This window comes from Thunnus albacares, chromosome 18 (assembly GCF_914725855.1).
Source record: "Thunnus albacares chromosome 18, fThuAlb1.1, whole genome shotgun sequence".
In the NCBI taxonomy this organism is placed as follows: domain Eukaryota; kingdom Metazoa; phylum Chordata; class Actinopteri; order Scombriformes; family Scombridae; genus Thunnus; species Thunnus albacares.
The window spans coordinates 11951644-11971311 of record NC_058123.1 but is presented as its reverse complement, the minus strand read 5'-3'; the positions used below and the strand labels follow the sequence as shown (position 1 = coordinate 11971311).

The 19668-nt window shown below is 37.3% G+C and overlaps 1 protein-coding gene across 5 annotated transcripts in view; it reads right to left on the bottom strand.

Moving 5' to 3' along the window:
• The window catches only part of ccbe1 (collagen and calcium binding EGF domains 1), a 40360-nt gene extending 21052 nt beyond the window's left edge, over positions 1 to 19308 (bottom strand). Inside the window, exons 1-3 of one of the 5 annotated variants that reach the window (XM_044334556.1) lie at positions 19085 to 19308; positions 18864 to 18992; positions 18675 to 18755 (exon numbers count right to left, since the gene is read on the bottom strand). In XM_044334556.1, coding sequence (XP_044190491.1) covers positions 18675 to 18755; positions 18864 to 18967 — 185 coding nt within the window. In that variant the 5' untranslated portion in view covers positions 18968 to 18992; positions 19085 to 19308. The other 4 variants (XM_044334555.1, XM_044334551.1, XM_044334553.1 and 1 more) reach the window with 4 other exon arrangements.
• Between the last annotated feature and the right edge of the window lie 360 nt (positions 19309 to 19668).

Here is a 19668-nt window from a genome sequence, read left to right as displayed (position 1 = left end):
TAAAGAGGGTGAACAGACAGGAGGAAAAACTGAATATACTGGATTATGTCTGTGCTAAAGTAAAAGAATGTCTTCCCTCTTCTTCTTCAGCCAGAGACCAGTCATCATGTAAGCTCTAATATTTGACCCTCACACTTGATTTGCAGGATAATGACACTGCTACAGTTTATCAGCTGTTGGAGCCGTTGTGTGTCCTTGAGGCATTTGAAGATGTCACCATGGGGTTCTGGTCTTGCTGATATCTTATGGACTGAGTGAGCAATTGAATGATTGAGGAAATAATCATCAGATTCATCAATAATGAAAATAATAAATCTTGTCTCCAAGAAATTATGTTCATATGCTAGAAACATAATGCTACATCTTCTCTAAACATAGAAAATGTTGTTAATTAACGTATTTGGCAAGTTGCAAAAAATGTTGATACTGAACATCTAAGTGAAAAGTTCAGAGACAACATATTTCTTTTTTTCTCCACCAAAATATCAGATTTTGCAGTACAATAGCCACAAGTAATAACTACAGCATCATTGACCTTTTTATGGTTATGTTCAGGCAGCACTTGGTTAAGGTAATGGAAAAATCACAGCCTTGGTTTAATACAGAATAAATCTGCAATGACATGAAGCACAACATCAGCATTTAAACAAAACCACGATCTTCCACTAACCTTAAACATAGTGTTTTGTTGCCTAAACCTAACCACACACAGGACTCAAGAAGTTATCCCCCGTCTCTGCTGAGAGACAGGGGATCACAGAGTCCTGCGTCTGGTATGTAGCGCTTCATTCATTCGAAAAAATGTTGCCTCTGAACATAATCCAGCGATTACATTTGCCAACGCAACGTAACTGGGAATACAGTTTAGTTGTATATAAACGTAATTTCTCTGAGACAGTGTTGAAATAAAAGTGTGTTGCTGTTATACTTGGACAAACATAATATAATGTTAAGATATTTCCAAATATTTCTACATATGCCTTGTTGTACCTCAAAGGAATTGTGTGTCTAAAACCTTGTAACAAAAAAAGTTACGCTTAACAAGTTTAACCCACTCCTATCAAAATATGTTCCTCTGACTGATCAATATTGTCACAGCAAAAATTAGTACGGAACCAAAATATCCATTTTCAACAACAGAAAATGAAACTTTAGATTAAACAAAGTGATTTGTCTGATCTTCTTATGATCATCATGGGTTTCTCATTCCATAACTTGTATGTACTACTGATTAAAAGAAATAAATAACAACGTGATTCACAGGATATTTAAAATTGTGTTATTGTTAAACACACATAAGGCCACAAACTCTCTCAGTCATTCTTAAAAAACATGCAGACAAACAGGCATACCAGTGCACACATACACACACACACAGACACACACACACAGACAAAAATATCCCTCTCTGTAGCTTCAGGGTCACAGAAATGTATTAAAAACAAATGGACAAAGGTGCACTGGAGTTTGTAAGGCCTCCTGCTTTGGACATTTGTTCAGGGGATTCACATTATGTCATTTAGAAATAAAACTCCAGCCTGTCAAAATGTGTCCTATTTTCTGTGAGCACATGCTGGTTGTCAAGACAAACAGGAGATAAAGTTAAGCAACACATTACACAGCAAGACAAAACTACAGTATATAAAGGGGGACAGTTAAATGTGCCAGTGCTTTATCGAAAAAAAAAAAATTTATAGGAACACATAAAAACACAAAGTCCCGAGTTTACATCTTCAGAATGCCTGGATACTCTTGAGCTTTCCGCACCTCTAGACTGAAAAAAACCACACACTCTTGGAAAGGTCATTTATTGTGCTAAAAATACTACACTCAGAAGAGGAAGAAATCAGACATCGGGGATTGTTGTACACCAGAATTTTCTCTATGGGGGCAGGCTTTTAGTCATGGTTCTTACTACGATGCACATTCCTCCGAGTCTTTCAGACGTGTTACTGTTACTTCAGCTATGATATATTACGTCCCATTGTTGTCAGCAATCATAATGTAATTACGTACAACTTTTTGGAGATACCAAATAAGGTAAATGATGCTGGAGAAATATTTTTCCACAAGCTGATATCTGTCTGCTGGAGGCAAGCCATTACAGACAACAACAGTTGTAGCATTGTAACCCCAAAGCACTTAGCTGTATAACTCAGCGTGAAGACTAAAGGGACATTTCATATACTGTGGGTTCCAACAACAACTCAGCTGTTCGAGAGCTTCATAGGAGCAATGAAATTTATAGGAGAAGGGACAGGCTAGTTGTTACTGGCGCAATATACCTCTACTAAAAATATGTTTAATGTTTTATGTTATATGTTCTAGGATAAAACTAGAGGAAATATTGGAATAAAGATTAATGTGAGGAAAATTGATTGCTGCAGAGTGCAATGTTTCTTAATTGCTGATGCTTAACCCTCCATCATAAACCTCAAAAAAGAATGTATAGTTCATAGTTTCCTCTAAAAGCTGCCAGTATATTAAAGTTGCATCTATCAATTTCTGTCCACTAGGAGGCAGAAAAACTACAAAACAAGCTGCACCAGACACATGTTATCGCCTTACAAAACTCCTTTGTCTAACATGTTGGAAAACAACTGCTTACTTTATTTATTTATTTGTTCATTTAACAAGGACAAAGGACAGTCATTGAATGTCCCAGAGTTAGCTAGACAGCTAGATTTGATCAGCAGTCCCTGTGAAGGCAAATCCACACATGACTTCACGTCAAGGAGGAACAAAGCAACATTACAACCACATCAGAATCAATAAAACCAAAACAGTCAACTTAATGAGGCTAAAAGGCTCAACAAAGCAACGCATGAGATAACTCTCAGTGGGTTCATCACTGAAAGCAAATCCTTTCACATTACACGCCATGTAGTCATCTGATTGAATTTCAATATGCAAAACACTGAAGGAAGTCTTGACTACACGATGACCACCCAGTCATGACTCCTGTAGTTACTGCTGACGTCAAGGGGCCAGTATTAAAACCTAAATTAGACACAAATTATGATTCAAAGTAAAGTATTTAAAACATATCTGGAGGGGATCTTAAAAGTTACACAATGGCATGGTATTAGAGAAAGAAAGACAGGCCACACTGGGCACATAAGACAACACTTCTTCTGCAAAATAAATACAATCTAGTAAGCCTTTTAAACCACAAATATGCTCTTGAATCAAAATGAATTGCTCTCTGCAATGTTGTTTCTATCTATATTCAAGCTGAGTGCATTTATGTCTGTCCAGAGAAATAATGGCGCCTCATTTGATCACTAACATGGTACATTAACATAACCTATTGGTTAATGACTGTTTGAACTCAGTCTCCATGGCCCGTGACAGTCACACAGATTTGGTACAATACTCTTTGGTAAGGTCCCTCATTTAAAACAAACACACAGTCTGGATTGAAAATTGTGCAAATGCATTGCTCAATTTGATATCACTAATTCAAAACTCTTTTGTTTTCACTTTCTCTCTTGTGACAAACCGGTAACGGGAAGGCGGCCTGGTAAAAGTAAAAAAAAAAATGTAGGAAAATATGCAGTCAGAGTTTGTAAAAACAAGGAAAGGAAATCATTGCTGGTAATTACATCGAAGTCTTCCTTTGTGGCCAATCTAGGCTATTAAAAGAAGTGTACTGTATGATCACTCCAGTGAATCATACTGTAAGTGCTTTCCCTTCCCCAGAAAGCATGTCTCACAGTGACTGCACATATCCGCATGGTTTGAGTGTGAGGCTCACGATGGTGAGCCCACACTAATAGTACAAATCAAAAAGGCAGGGTGTGTTTACCTGGCTGTTAGTGTGTGTAACCTCCGGATTAGTCTGCCAGTGGAAAACATGACTTTCTGCCTGCCTGACCAATGTGCAACAATATTACAATTACCGCTACAATACACATCAAACGAACAATATCTACATTATGTGTGGCTGAAAAGGGTTCATTTGAAATAACTCTCCATATTACTACTCAAGCCATGTACAGCACTCCTACTGTGCTGGCATCAGCAACACAATACAACAAAACTCTCTCTCTGCACCAAAGAGCTTCAGCTTCACTCAGCTTTGGCGGACAGCTGGAGCAAAAGTACTACCAGTTGGCTAAAACGGAGGCAGTCTGAGCCTCTTTGTTGCTTTTCTTCAGTGGTGTACGCACTTCCTGCAAATCAGATTTGACCCTAACAACATGTTATAAAATGTAAGGTAATCCAAATCTGTCTGCTTTCATATTACATTTTCAGTTGAGAAAACTGAATTTTCATTTATATAAACTTTCACTTAAAATGTTGAGGACCAGTGCAGAGCTGTGTGTGATGTCTCTGGTTCTGACACCTCAGGAAATTATCCAAAGCACTGCTGTCTGTGGCCTGTTACAGTAAACCGTCATCAGCCCTTCCATGTGTTTCTAACTCAAACCATTCAACTGGACACAGGCCAGATATTACCAATCCCCTCCAAAACCCTGGAGTTACTGTGAATGCATGCAAACTTCAGGGAGATGCAAAAAAGAATCTTGAAGGGATTATTAGTAATGTAATTCCTGTGTTATGATTCACAGATTTAAACACTCATTACGTTAACACTGTGTTAAAAAAATAAGCTAAAAAACAAAGAGTGCTACATGAACAGCCACGCAAAAAATTCCAATGTAAAAATGGATTTAAGAAAACCGTTCCCTGAAGACCTGGCCTCCTGAAAGGTGAACTAAAGTCAACAGTAGTTTATGACAGATTTTTTTGCCTTCAAAAGAGAATGTATTTCACCATAGATTTTGATGTAAAAAGCAGATGTTCATTCAGACTTTCCAGTAGTCGGAGTGAGTCTTTCGTGTCAATAAATCCTCCTGATGATTTAACAAGAAATATATTAAATACAATGAAAAAGAGCTCTCAATTGAGAGAGAGCTCTCAATCAATCTACAATCAATTTAAGCCACACAGGAATGGAACTCCACACCGCTATATAAGAGAGAAATCAATACAATTTACTGACTGAGAAACTGGGAAAAAAGGCAGTAATCACACTTGTGGACTTTAAATTGAGTGTTTGAAAGGTGTGAGAGATGGCAAGGGGTGATCAGGTGTAGAGGACGACTATAGATGCTTAGATTTGTGACATTTGTGGTTTGGATGATCTGTTTTTGTCTTGTGGGTTCGACTGGTAAACGTGCTGAGCTCTGTTTTGCTTTGTGGTTCATCTTTTTGTTCATTCTGCCAAGTGACTCTTAATTGTAATGTGATCAGAGTGAACAGATACGCATTAAATGGAGGCTTTCTGATATAAGCTTTGACCTATAGTTGTAGTGTCATTGTGGTCATTGACTATTATGTCTAGATTTGAGATGGATACAGTATTATATATCTGCTTTTATTTGTTTCGTTGTCATGACATGCAATGTGCAGTGGTGGAAAGTAACTAAGTCCATTTACTCAACTATTGTACTTAAGTACAAAAGTTTGAGATACTTAACTTGAGTATTTTCATTTGATGCCACTTTATACTTCCACTCCACTACATTTCAGAGGGACATAGTGTACTTTCTACTCCACTACATTTATTTGACAGCTTTAGTTACTTTTCAGATGAAGATTTAACATAAAATATCATAATGATGAGCTTATAAATTACACTGCATTACTAAAGATTAAACCAGTGGTTCCCAAACCTTTTGACTTGTAGTCCTTTACAAAGAATCAGTGTGTATTTGTAGCTCTTTCTCATGGTTCAGATGTCTCTGAGTTGTTTGCAGTTCCACCAAAGAGACATTTCCCCTCACAATACTTTGTTTAATAGAGGTAGAATATTACAGCCTGATTTCCTGCAAAACAAGTACTTTTACTTTAATACTTTAAGTATATTTTGCTGCTCATACTTATGTACTTTTTCATGCAGGACTTTTGCTTGTAACAGAGTATTTTTGCACTGTGATATTGCTACTTTTACTTGAGTAAAAGATCTGAATACTTCTTCCACTACTGGCAATGTGTTAGTAACTAAGATGTATGGTATGTGATGTATGTTGGTACACTTGTGGTTTTGTGGATTTAATGTTATTTTAATACTTGCAGGTGGTGAAATTTGATATTCTGTCCAGGGACCACACATGAAAATTAGCTTGGTTAACTTCAATTATGATTTAATGTCAACTTTATTAATGTGCACGCTCTCTGAAAAATAAAACCCTCTTGAATGGAGCACTTGAGAGAAGAGGGCAAGTTGAGGAGGATGATAAATATCTGGGTAATTTAAACAGACTGACGTGATGTACTAGCTCTACAGTATAAAACTACAGTATAATATGGTCCTGACAGATGGACAAACACACTTATGATGGCAGTGGTGAAGATCATAAAATCAAACTATGACTGACACGAATATATTGAAATTCAGCGGCATACAAGCAAAATTCTCAGTGGACGGGGCAACATCTGTGCTGCCAAAAAGCACCAAACACGAAGCCCTTTTTCCAAAATGTGTTATTATTAATGGTGAATGCAGCAGCTGTTTACAATTTAAAATGAGTGGTACTCGGCTGTGTGTTCACTGGTGCAGGCAAACATTTCCTTTGGTTAGTTGATGTCCTTCAGGACTAATAAATTAGTGGCTTATTCTTTTCTGTAATGGAAGAATAAATTAAGGCTTCAAGTGGCCCAATGATGAATAACAATTGGCTATGAAAAAATTACACACTGAGTTGAAACACACACCTAATTTCTTTCCATTAGCTGATTAACTTGTCAAGAAGTTCCTGTTTCATAGAAATGGGTGTACAAATACTGATTGTTATGTAAAGTGTTGCTATATTATTATTGTAAAGATGTAGTGTTATTTTAGTATATCTTTGCAAAAATATGTTGAATACAACTAGAGCACAGTCTTGGAGAGCAAAGCGGAGGCATGGAGGCAGAAAACCACAACCTGTGGTCATACATCACCACATCTCTTCACCACAGCATGACCAAAGCGTGGCCACATAACAGTTCACTGTGGAGAGAAACAGATGGATGAATGAGCATCAGCCAAAAGAAACAAGAGTAGGCTTTCAAGTCGCTAAAGTACTTGTTGAAACATGGTTTAGAGAAGGAAAAATGCTTGTGATCTGAAAATAACAAGTTGAATGTAATCAGACATGGCCTAAAAAAAAATCACCAAACAACAAATAAATGTTACAGTTCATTACATTTAGGATGTACTATCATTTAGCAAGTATTCAAAACTGTTACTTAAGTCAGAAAATGAAGCGTGTATCAAAATGTTTCATGTTGTCACAGCAACACCAGCACTCATTCTTCAATTCACATAGATGCCAGTTTCTTACACCTGTTTCCAGGGGTGTATTGGGAATTGTGATTGGCCAGTGAGCCCAGTCCTGGAACACACACACAGCACGCTCTCATGCACACCCTTAATGACAGGCTCACAGAGAGGGCTGTTAAAGAGACAGTCAGGGCCGGTAAAAACTTCATTGATTTTTTGACGGCCCACCGATGCGGCAGGCACCGGGATTTGTCCCAGTATGCCTGATGTCCAGTACACCACTGCCTGTTTCTACAATACATTAACAAACATGTACTTAAGCAATTACACTCAGTTACAGTGGACAAATTGATGCCTTATGGTAATTTCTTTTCACATTCACACTTCCATTTAGATATTCAGCCAGTAACTTACTTGCACTGTGTACGTGCCTTTGAAGATGTGGAGGCTTTGACAGAGAGAGAACATCCATCTCCATTTACAGTCTGTCCTTGACGTGCTTTAACCTACTGTTTGATTACTACTCTGTAGTATTTAAATGTTTGCGTTCTGTCATCTAAACAACTGCTGTCAAACTGTTCTGATAAAACAATTTCAGGCATCAGGAGACTTTATAAACCATTTGAACTCTCAAAGTCATGGTCTTTCCGGTAACAGCATGTTTCGTATTACAATCTTCTTTCAAATGGAAACAGATGGCAAAACGCATTTGTATGGAACCAAAGCAAATTATAATCTATCCAGTAAAACTAAGAAAGCTCAAATAATAAGTCTGATTACGGTCTGAAAAGAAACACAGACATGTTTTTAATTATTGAAAGAAAGAAAAAAGGGAAGCCTTTCATTTCTTATTTGTGTGTGAGGAACGTACGGATGTTGGATCATATTTATGGATTTGATGTCTTGGTGTTTGACATTTTGAGTGAAAAACATAAAATGGTGAATTCAAGGAAGGTTATGAACACCTGTATACTTCTGACATACCACTTTAATTCATGAAGTGCTATGCACCAAAGACATAGAAGAGAAGTGGAGAGAGAGGATGTTTGTCTCTGCTTGTGCGCTACATCAGTCACTAAGGAATGCTCCTTAACACTAACATGTCCTCCCCTGCTTTCAGCATGATAACTTACACACAGTGCATCTTCCTCAGTTCTTTTTAAGGAATGGGAAGTGCATGGGCTCCATCTTTTACCTAATAGGGCAAATCACTGTTGCAGTTTAATTGTTGACAAGCCTGTGGTTAAACAGCTCTTTCACACGATGGAAAAACACAATCCCAAACACAATATACAACTTCAACCCCTTACAGAGGCAAAGATGAATACAAATCAAACTTGAAAAACCTGCCTCCACCTCCCACTCCCTTCATAGTTCAACACTGATTCTGAGAATTTCCAACAGCACACTAATATATTAATGACAGGATCTGCAGAGATCACTCACAGCCAAATTGGCCCGACTTCTATAACAATATTATTGAAAATTTAGTGCAAAGTGCGACACCAATAAAAGTGACAGAGAACAATGGCCGTCTTTAGGATGTGTGGTCTTTGAATTATTAACATCAAGATAAATAATATTTGTTTGGGACTAAAGATACTAATAATTGATGAGCCTTAGGACGGGTATTTGGAAAAAAACAAGTGATAATCATAAATAAGTCGATGAACAATAACAATACTTTTCTCATCTCTGCATCTCATCTCTATATATCTAATTTTACAACAGGAACATGCATTACATCCAGGCCTCAAGTCACATTTTTCTCTACAAAGCAGTGGGAAACAATTTGACGCATAACATCTGTTGATATCTTATGATGATAGTATAAAACATCAACTACATTAACTCTTTGATTTATAATTTCTTACCAATCATTTGGTTAATGACACTGAAAGCATCCTGTCACTAATGTGGTGCAACACAGCAATAAACATACAGGTTTATCTTCTTACCTCAGTTTAAAAAGCAAGACCTTTTCTAAGTAATGATGTATTTACAATGAGGCCTAGTATAGGTCCAGAAATTCACATGCAGTTGCAACTAATCTCACCTGTGCAGGTTATAGTGAGACATACACATGAGCACACAGGACGATAATTAATCAAAACTGCAAATGTGCAAAAATAATTGAACAACCGCAATGCAATAAATAACCTGATTGTTACAATTTTCCCTGAGGGATAACAACTGGCATAAGTTAAGAGTTGATATCATTGAAAACATCACGATTAGACATGTTCAATAAGCACATAAATCAATGGGTTGACTAATGAGAAGCCAAATAAAAAGCTAAACATTTCACCTCTGATCAAGCTGCCTAGTGGTGGTAAAGCAAAATAAATGCAGCAAATTTAACATAGCTTTAATAATGAACATGGTGATATCTATTCACAACAGGAAGTTGTCAAGGAAGGAAGTTATTACGCCCTTGTCTTCAATCAAATGTATGGAAGCAGATTACTGCAGTAAGAAGTTGACACTCAAAACAGCCTGTTCACTTGGAAATGGAAGAGCTCAGAGTGCATTGGATGTTTATGGACACAAAGTCACAGTAGGTGAGTATGGTGTTTATATGGGCCGAGCGGCTCTCCAACTATAAGGGAAGCATTTTCACAGTTTGGAAATGAACTAAGTTGAATTCATTGGCCAACAGAAGATCAGAAACAGGACGAAATGTTTTGAACTTCATCCATGAATTCATACTGTCTGACTTACTGAGAATATAATGTGCTGGGAAAAAAGATGTGATCATCTCACCTCCACTGACTCCACTAAGCTCATTATTCATCAAATTGATCCACTGGGGAGAATTATTCATCAAAAACAGATAGTACTAGGAGCAGGAAGACTTTGCATCTGGTCGACATGCAACATAAAGTCACACGTGTTTTTGAGTCATCTAGGGTTGTGATTATTTTCATTATTGACTAATCTGCTTATTAAATGTATCAACTTTGACACCAGAGGAACGCAATTCCATCCCTACTGTGTACTTGTGTATGGATGGGTTGACAATAAAGTTCTCTTGAGGCTTGATTATTTTCTCAAATAACCGTTCAGTCTGTATGGCAGGAAGTAAAATGATGAATTCAAAATGTTTGTTTTGTCCAAACAACAGTTGTAAACCCAGAGACATATTAAATTTACTATATAAGACATACTATATGCATATATAAGACAAAGAAAAGAGGGAAATCTTCACATTTAGGAGGCTGGAACAAGCAAAGTTTACAAATTTCAGAACTGAAATGATAAATTTATTATTAAATTTTCTGTTGATCGATTAATCCGTTTATTAACTAATGGTTTCAGCTCTAGGATCAACAAACAACAAAAGAAAAATGAATGAAAAATAAAAACAAGTCAGTGCTGGTATTTCATTGGCCATCATTCTGTACTGTACATTATGTCAAACTAGGATCATTTGCTCAGGACGGCAGCTGACCTCCTTCTCCTCCTCCTCCTGTGCCTTTTTATCCTTTTTAACTTTCAGCTGTGTGGGAGCTGTCATTTAAGAGCAACACCAAATGTTCATGTCAACTACACAGAACAGTCTCTGTAATACAGCAGTCCACTTCACTTAACAGACTTCATATCCTCTTTCTGTATATTGATAGAAAACAGATGCTGTCTTTTCTTTGACAGGACATTATGTATCATTTCAAGGATTTGGTTTATGATGAATTATGGGATATATCTGACCACAGACTTATGGTTGTGTCAGTTATTTAGCAGATGTATCCAGTAGTTTGTAGAAGCAAGGCTTTATTGCACTTTAATAATAGATAATAGATATATAATGTGATGGAATACATTAGACCAGCAACTTTTACTCTTCCCTCTTTTTGTAATCTATGTACCGCAGTGCTGAGGAACAGTGCCAGGTACTGTAAATCATTTCAGGCATTTTTGATTGGAATGATTTTCTGTGACGTTATCTCATTCTACATCTACTGAGGCTAATTCCGGTAAACTCTGTTTCACTCGAGGAGCTGTTGAGAAACAGCTTGGACTCATTCCATGCTCCTTCCTCAGACAACTTATTTACTTTATCGAGATGCATTTTTTGAATTTTCAAATGTTAAACTGTAATAACTGATAATGTTGTCATTACTAAAAAATGCGTGGTTTAAAGCAAATCAAAAAAGAAATATTTTGTTAGTTATTCCAGGTGTTTTTGAAAAAATCACAATGTGCCAGAATCATCACACTTTGGAAACACTAAGAATAACATTCACCAAAACACTGTTTACAACAGAAAAACAGCTACAGTAAGTGTATTATGGGTTTGCTATTTTAGTTCAGAGCTATCTTTAATCTTTTCCATGAACTGTGCTGCTGTCTTTTTTGGTCTACGCACAAGTAGACAAGACTTGACAAGTACACTTGACAGGTCTCCTAACTGGTTCTTTGATGCATATCCAGTAGCATACATGAAGCTTGATAATTTGATTTTTAAGTAATAAAGAAAAGCATTTATACTGTAGAGAATGTCTGAAACTGGGAGTAATAATTTTAAATTGCCTAATATTTTCCATCTCCCTCATGTGCAATCAACAATTATACGTACTTATCAACATGCAGTATGTATGATCTCAACTAGAAGCTCTGTGACGGCAGACATTCAAAATAGTTAGAAATACACACTTGACAACTATTTAAAGGACTCCATTCTAATAAATAACTGCAGATTGTCCTGATATTGGATGTGTGCCCATGGCCCAGTTGACATTCATTTAGTAACTAAGCTTGAAGGCTTTCCTGAGTTACATGTTTTCCATCAAGAAATTTTCCTGAAAAAATGTGACTCACATGCTGTTCATAAATCCCAGTGTGGGACATTTATAGTATCAGAAATGTAGTAGCCAAAAGAACAAAAACCAACAGGGGCCTGCTGAACTCTTGTGCCACAATATATCCTTCATAGAGCTACAATCACTGGAGGGATGACAATATGGCAACAAATAATCCCCAAGGGTATCTCGTGTTGAAAGCTATTTGAATTGAGAGAGGGTACAGAAGTCCAGCTGAGAGGATTATTCCAAGGTGCGGAATACATTTAAATGTGATGTGAAAAGCAGATTTGAAAAAGAAGGAAATAAGAGGGATTTCAGACCTCAAAGCCAAGTTGAATAATCAGTCTAAAGTGATCGTTGGAACTGAGCAGTATGCCCCCATTGTATTACAATATAAATCAATTAACTGGTTTCGCAGTCAATGGAATATTTCAATTCTTTTTGACAAATTTCTGGACCTCTTGATGCAGTAAAATACAATGTATAAAAGGAGAAAGTACAAATGAAGGATAAAGGAAATACCTCTGAACAAATGATTGGATTTTTGGATCAGCCAAGTGCATGTGAGGAATCATGACTATCGTGTCTCACAGGCAAGGGCGGAGGTTTGATTTTAACTTTGGTAGGGACATTTTTTGTCGGAGGGCCAAACAATTGTGTATGTGTACTAGCTCTCTATCACGCTTTTCTCTTTCATAGGCACATGTGCACACACACACACACCCATAAAGAGCCTGACTCTGCAAAATGTTTACTTTACTGAATATGCATTTGCTGACTTGCCTGAAACCAGACTTGGATCATGATTTTTTTCCTCAGATTTTTTACAATTTATCTTATTGATAGACTACTTAACTATAAATCTGAGACCAAAATAATATGTAAAAATAATATATCATAGACTGTCACAATAAATATATAGAAACCTGTAGGTAGTGTGCTGCTCTGTAACTATCTGTTGTAAGGTTTTCAAAGGTTTTCAAACCTAACCTGAGATCCTTCTTTCATGACAGAGCCAAAGTGATGATCAAACCTATCTTTAAATCAGCTCAAAAATTTCCATTTGTATTATTTTTCATTCAACTCTTGAACTTATGGCTTTCACTATGACACCAGAGCTCACTTGAGAGGCAGTGCCAGGTGCAGTGCAGTGTTCAGGCTGCTGCTGACAGGAATTAATAATCCCTGACAGTCACAAACAAATCAGTTGGACATATTCCAATATAACAATTAGTTGTGGCTAATTTAACTTATAAATAATGTTAATGTCTTCATGACACATATGCAATAATAACTCTGCTCTGCTCTACATTAAATGGTAAATATTTCTCCCACTAATTTATGTTTGGATTGATTAAAGAACATTCTTATTAACTGAGCTCAACTGTCACTGACACTTTGGTTTTGGGAGGAATTTTCACCAACAGTAGTAAAGTTGTTTAATTAAACAGTATGTCTGAGCAACAATCACAAATTAGCTAATACCCAACACCTGAAATTAAATATAATATCAATATCAAATGATCCAAGTTTTGTCCAGTGAAGTCATTGTCAGTTCTGTGACATTTGGAGCGTTTAAACTATAAAAACTAACCGCTTCAGAGATTCTTCACCTCATCACTCCACTACTGCTGCTGCTGCTAGTCAACAATGCCTATAGCTTGAAGTTGAGGGTTGCCAGATCATCAGGTCGAGTATCCCCATATCCTGCTCTTTCACTCTCTATTGTAATAGTGCACTTTTTTGCAGAAAACACACAAACTCGGCAACTCTGTTGAGATCTTACTGTTAACATTACATGGAGTTGAAGCGGCTAGATTGTTTGCGATTGGTAAAAATATTGGTAGGGACAATCCAGTAACACCTTGATATTGGTCGGGACATGTCCCTACCATCCATACCCAAATATGCTCACAGGGGGGCTGAAGAAATGTTATCCTCGGTTTCCTTACTGCATAAACCAGTTTCCCCTGAATCCCAGAGTAGAAGAGGAGGGAGCAAAGGAGAAGGGGGGGAAAAACACAGCAAAATGCTTAGTACCACTAGAATTATTTGGAAAAATAACAAAGCAACAATTACACATGCCACACACATCAATTATGTGTAACTGTTACAGATGTAGAGTGGAAAGATTGCCTAAGTTCTGCTTCTTTTCCAGAGAAGCATTTCCTTTACATGGTAGGTAAGACCAACATCATACACACAATGAATCAAGCCAATGTAATCACTGTTTCAACAACCCTCTTGTCTCTGAAGAAGAGTTATAAACAAAGATTATTGATGTGTTTTTATCCTGCTGTGGTTAACACATTGGATCTGGTTTGCATCTTGGAGTTGCAGAAATGTCATATGATACTTAATCTCAGCAGCTGAGGAAAACTTACACGCTCTGAGTAAACTGCTTAAAATTAAAGATAAAATGATCAATCTTTAGAACACAACCTTAGATCTTTTCATGAGTATATGTTTTGATACTCTGTTTTGATAACTGCCAACTGATTAAGTGATTCAACCTGAAAGTAGTTCATGAAGGCTCAAAGATTTGCTATTTGCTAGCAGCAGCTGTCAGGTATATTCTCACAAAATAGGATTATGAAGTTAGCTGGATAACTGCTGAGTAAAAGCTGGAAGCCCCCTCAAATCTGCAACATGGACTCAAATGAAAACCTCTTAAATGCTATGGGTTATACTCGGCACAGTTGTCCAGCTAACTCAATAATCTTGCTTTGTGACAAGCCACAGAAAGAAATTCTCTGGACATAGAGCAGTGTTTGATTTTATGTTTTCAGAAGCAGCAACTTTGGTTAAGAAAAGAGATATGTGATAAAGAAAATGAGCATATTACGACCTGTGATAACCACCAACACCAAATGAACAAAGAAAAGATTACTATCTATCCAAACAAAACAAATAAGAAAACGGAAATCTAAATAAGAAAAGCCTGGCAATACTATAAAGTGATTCTTGTGACGTGCAGGGAATAAATACCACAGCAGTGACCACTTAGCACTGAAGATGTTGCCAAATAGTTCACACCTTATCATTTTAATCAGACCCTTTTTTTGGTTGCAATTAAAGCATTTATATTGCAATCACAAGCCTTTGTGATTGAAGTGCAACGCCTGGAATGAAAACCCTGCACAGCCCTTCACATCTTATTATAGGCCAAGGATATTTGACTCTACAGCCTGTGAAATTGCAAATATAAAGTCTGGAAATACAGAATCCTGACATACTAGGCCTTTAACACAAATAAAGTAGAACCCAAATATGACAGTCTCCATATAAAACAACCCAGAAAGACACAGAGAGATGAATGTGCCTGCACTGACAGTGAGACAGATATGGTCAGAGTTGGCTGTGGCCCTGGTACTTCTCTTGTACTGTGACATATGCTCCCCCTGGTCTCTGGTGTCTCCACTGGTGTTGTTTCACAATATGATAAATGCTCCAAGGATGAGTGTTAAACTGTGCACACAGTGGCATGCCATGGCTAAAGGAGGCCTGTTTCAAAATTCCATCAGGAGGTCCTCTCCTCTCCCTCTTGGCCTACAACAGACTTGAATTTCAAAGCCTCTAAAATGTTTAAAAGTAACCATTAAACCTTAGTTGTGGAATAGTTTAACAGGGATATATCATGCTTTTTGTGGTTTTCTGCTATGAAGTCAGATGTCTATGCTCCCTGCAAGTCAAAAGCAAGGGCTCCATCCTGCTCTGAACTCTTCGTTTGCAATGTTATCTCTACTTCATCCTCATGATGATGTCAAATTGTTCGTACATGTCCACAAATGGCTGTCCGTTCTGAAGCCTTTGTTGCTGTTTGTTTGTTGTTCACATTGTCCACTCGCATATTTCGGTTTCAGGTTTGAATGTGTGTGGATGTATTTGAGAAGTTTTCATTTCAGCAAAGAACGAGAAAAAGAAGCGAAATCCTATAACTATAGTTTGTTTACATAGCTGGTGGAAGTCTGCCAAGACGCAGCTTCTGGAAGCTATCCAATCAGAACAGAGTAGGCTCATTGAGAGGTGGGTCTTAAAGAGACAGGAGCTAAAACGGCCTGTTTGAGACAGAGGCTGAACTGAAGGCCGCATACCAAGGCCAGTATACAATAAATAAGGAGTTTTTTGACTTGTAAATCATGCAAAGATATACCAGTAGAGCCCCAGAATATAATACAGAACTGGAAATGTGCATGATAAATCCCATTTAACATTTTGGAAAATATGCTCATTTGCTTTCTTGCAGAGTTAGATGAGAAGATCAATACCGCTCTCACGTTTGTCTGTAAAATATGAGGCTAGAGCCAGCAGCTAATTAGCGTAGCTTCACATAAAGACTGGTAAACAGGTAATCTGGCTCTTTCCAAAGGTAACAAAATCAACCAACCAGTACTGCTAAAACTCAGTAATTAATTATTATCTTTGTTAAATCAATACAAAAAACAAAGTGTAAATATAATATTTTGATGTTTTACACTGAGTTATGTGCCAGAACACTTCCTGGCCAGGCACAGTGATTTCCTAAAGTCTCTGCTGGTTGCCTGGCAACTAACTGCTCTTACTGGACAGAGAGAGTAGCATTGATCTTCTCATCTACTGTAACTCTCAGCAGAAAAGTGTATAAACATATTTCCCCAGAGAAGGAACTATTCTTTAAAAAAAATGAAATGTATCTATTATGTCTTCACATGTGGACCTTAAGCTGCAACAGTAAACTGATGTCCACCAAACATCTGCAGCTCTTCAACTTGTTGTCCAAAAACTAAATTGGTGTATAAAAAAGAAAAATGTGGGGCCCCCGGGCCTATTGGGAGCAAATATTATATCATCAAACTGATATAGCACTCTTGTGTGTACAAGCAACAACTTTTACACAAATAGTTCTTTTGACAGTGTTTAAAAAAACCTGTTTATTAGAGTAACAAAATGTCCCAAGATGTGCAGACATGCTGACACTCTACAGAGCGCTTAATGAATGCCATAAGCCTATATTTTCCTCTGGCGACTGAAACTTGCCAACTTAAATCACATTCTGTTTCTTTTGAACTAGATTTCACTCATGCCAAAGCGTATTGTGCTGGTATGTGTCTGCATTTTGGGAAAAAATGCAATATGCAAAATCCACATTCATCTCACTCTAAATGTTTGGCACTACAAAAAAAAAAACCTACTCTTCAAATCATTACATGGTTGATGGGCTGCCCTCAGCTTACACTGTGCAGGTGAACTGAAATGCACCCAGAAAACATTATCCTGGCTCTTAGATAAAACAGTTTTTCTTCTTTAAATAAACATTGTGGGAAATAACTGCGGCTGCAGCCAATAACCATAAACCAACATAATTATGTTAAGAGTGTGTTTGAGATTTGAAGATCAAACAGGATGTCACTGTGCGCTTGAACCACGGCCAGCAGTTTGTCAAGTGATGCAGAGATGAAACTTCACAAAGTCTCCATTTGGAAGACTCTCAGAGGAGATATCCAACAATCTGGCATTTCTTTAGTTCTTCATACTTTTTGTCCCAGGAAAAGGACTTACAGAAATAGAATTACTGTAAATCAAGATTGTTGAGAAAATGTTTGAAATTAGTCTCCCTGGACAAGATTTTCTTTCCAGAGCTACAGTACAACCTGAATCATAGCCTAAAAAGAGCATTACATTACCCCAAAGTAGCGTTTGAGTATTTACCAGTTGTTGCATTTTAATAAAAGCATGTATCAATCACAAAGACAGCTAACATTTGTTGCTTTTTACAAAATCTTCTCTATTTTTCACATACTTTTCAACAAAGTCAGTGCGTAGTGCTCTAAGAATGAATACAGTGGATATTTGAGCGTTTTCTGATGAAACAAGCTCTTTAAAGTCTTTAGTAGTCTTCTCATTATGCCTGTGAGGCGGCCCCTTGCAATGAAGACAGATCAGGTTCTAACAACTTAATCCGTTGCCTCCGACAGGAGTTTTGCCGCGAGGCAATGCTGCATCCACTGTGTCTGTGAAGTGTCATTATTAAAACTAGTGTCAGAGCGTAACAGGCCAATCTGGAGGCATGTGGATATTCAGATTGCTATTATCCCTTTAGTTCACAAGATCCCTTTATTTTCCACACACTGGAGTACTACAAGCTGAAAACTGTCATATTGTTTTGTAATATGGGAAGCTGATATTGTACAGCTTATAAAAACATCTAACCAGTAGCAGATCCATTAAAAAGAATATTTAAATCACATGCATGTTGAAAAAAATGAACAGAGTATGTTTAATAGCCTATTGATTTATGTTTGAAAGCGAATAGAAGTCTCAGGAAATAGGATTTTATGTGATTTTCACTTATATTAATAATACTAATTTTCATTCCTGCATAAGGCAGATCTGTGGCCAGTGTCAAAGTCTATTTCCAGTTCACTAACATTACAACAAGGCACCATTTAAGCAGCATTATCACTCTGAATTATTATTAAGTTCAATTTTAAATCATGTAGAGCTACATTTTGTAATAATTTTCATGGGCACCAAACGCACTGCTTGATAAGTTCACACAATTATTATCCTTTCAGTCTGAGAACAGCATCCAACCACTTCAACCACATGGATCACTCTACCTGTAACACGTCGTAACTTCTCCAGTCGACTTCACGCAGGGATACTTTGTTGTAGAAATGTTATTCTCGGAGCACTCTTCACTGTGGAAAAAAAAGAAAGAAAAGAGAATGAAGCAAAGTAAGAATTTCCCTTTTATCTAATGCAAACGAGTCCTCGCGTCATTTGGTGTTAATATGTCCTAAAATTACCCGTCACTGGCATCCTCCTCTTGATAGGACCACAGTAAACCTCCTGAGAAGTACATGCAGGTGACGGTGAGCAGAAGAGGACTCCTGTTGTGTTGTAGTATCATCTCATCGAGTCCAGTCACCTGGGTCCTGTCAGTAATCCACACTTGTAATGATTACAGCTCCTCACCGCTGTGCAACCAACTTAAATGTGCGGCACACAGACAGACCCTCCCACTCACCCTGCGCTCTTATCCTGAATGAACTCCTCAGATCACCACAGACACAACTGAACTCTTCCTCCTCGTCCAATTAAGACTTTAGACAAGTTATATAAATGACAAAAGCTGGGACTTTTCAGCTCTAAGACATAAACATACCTTTAGATTTAGCATTTCTCATCGGTGAAACTTTAAAAGTTGATTGGAGGAGGGCTCTCACGCTTACACCATCATTCAGCCGCGCACGCGCGAGCGCACGAGCACGCAAAAAAGTCGTAGTTGACCATGCGCGTTATGATGTCTTCATCTTTGCTACCACCGCGCGGCTGTTAATGATATAACTAAAAAAAAAGTCTGTTTCGGTTTAACCGGAATCTGAAATTTACAGTAGATGCTAACACACATTCAAAATGCAGTTAACATTATGAGCACTAATACATTTACACTCATTAATTTTTCAGTGTGTAATTGAAGTTTTAAGTATTCATCATTCTTCAACTGGTTCAATGAGCTTTCCTAAAATACTATTAATATAATTAGATAATGAAATCTGATGCAAATTTAATAGTAACAGAAATATGTAAACCTCACAAAATATTCCATAA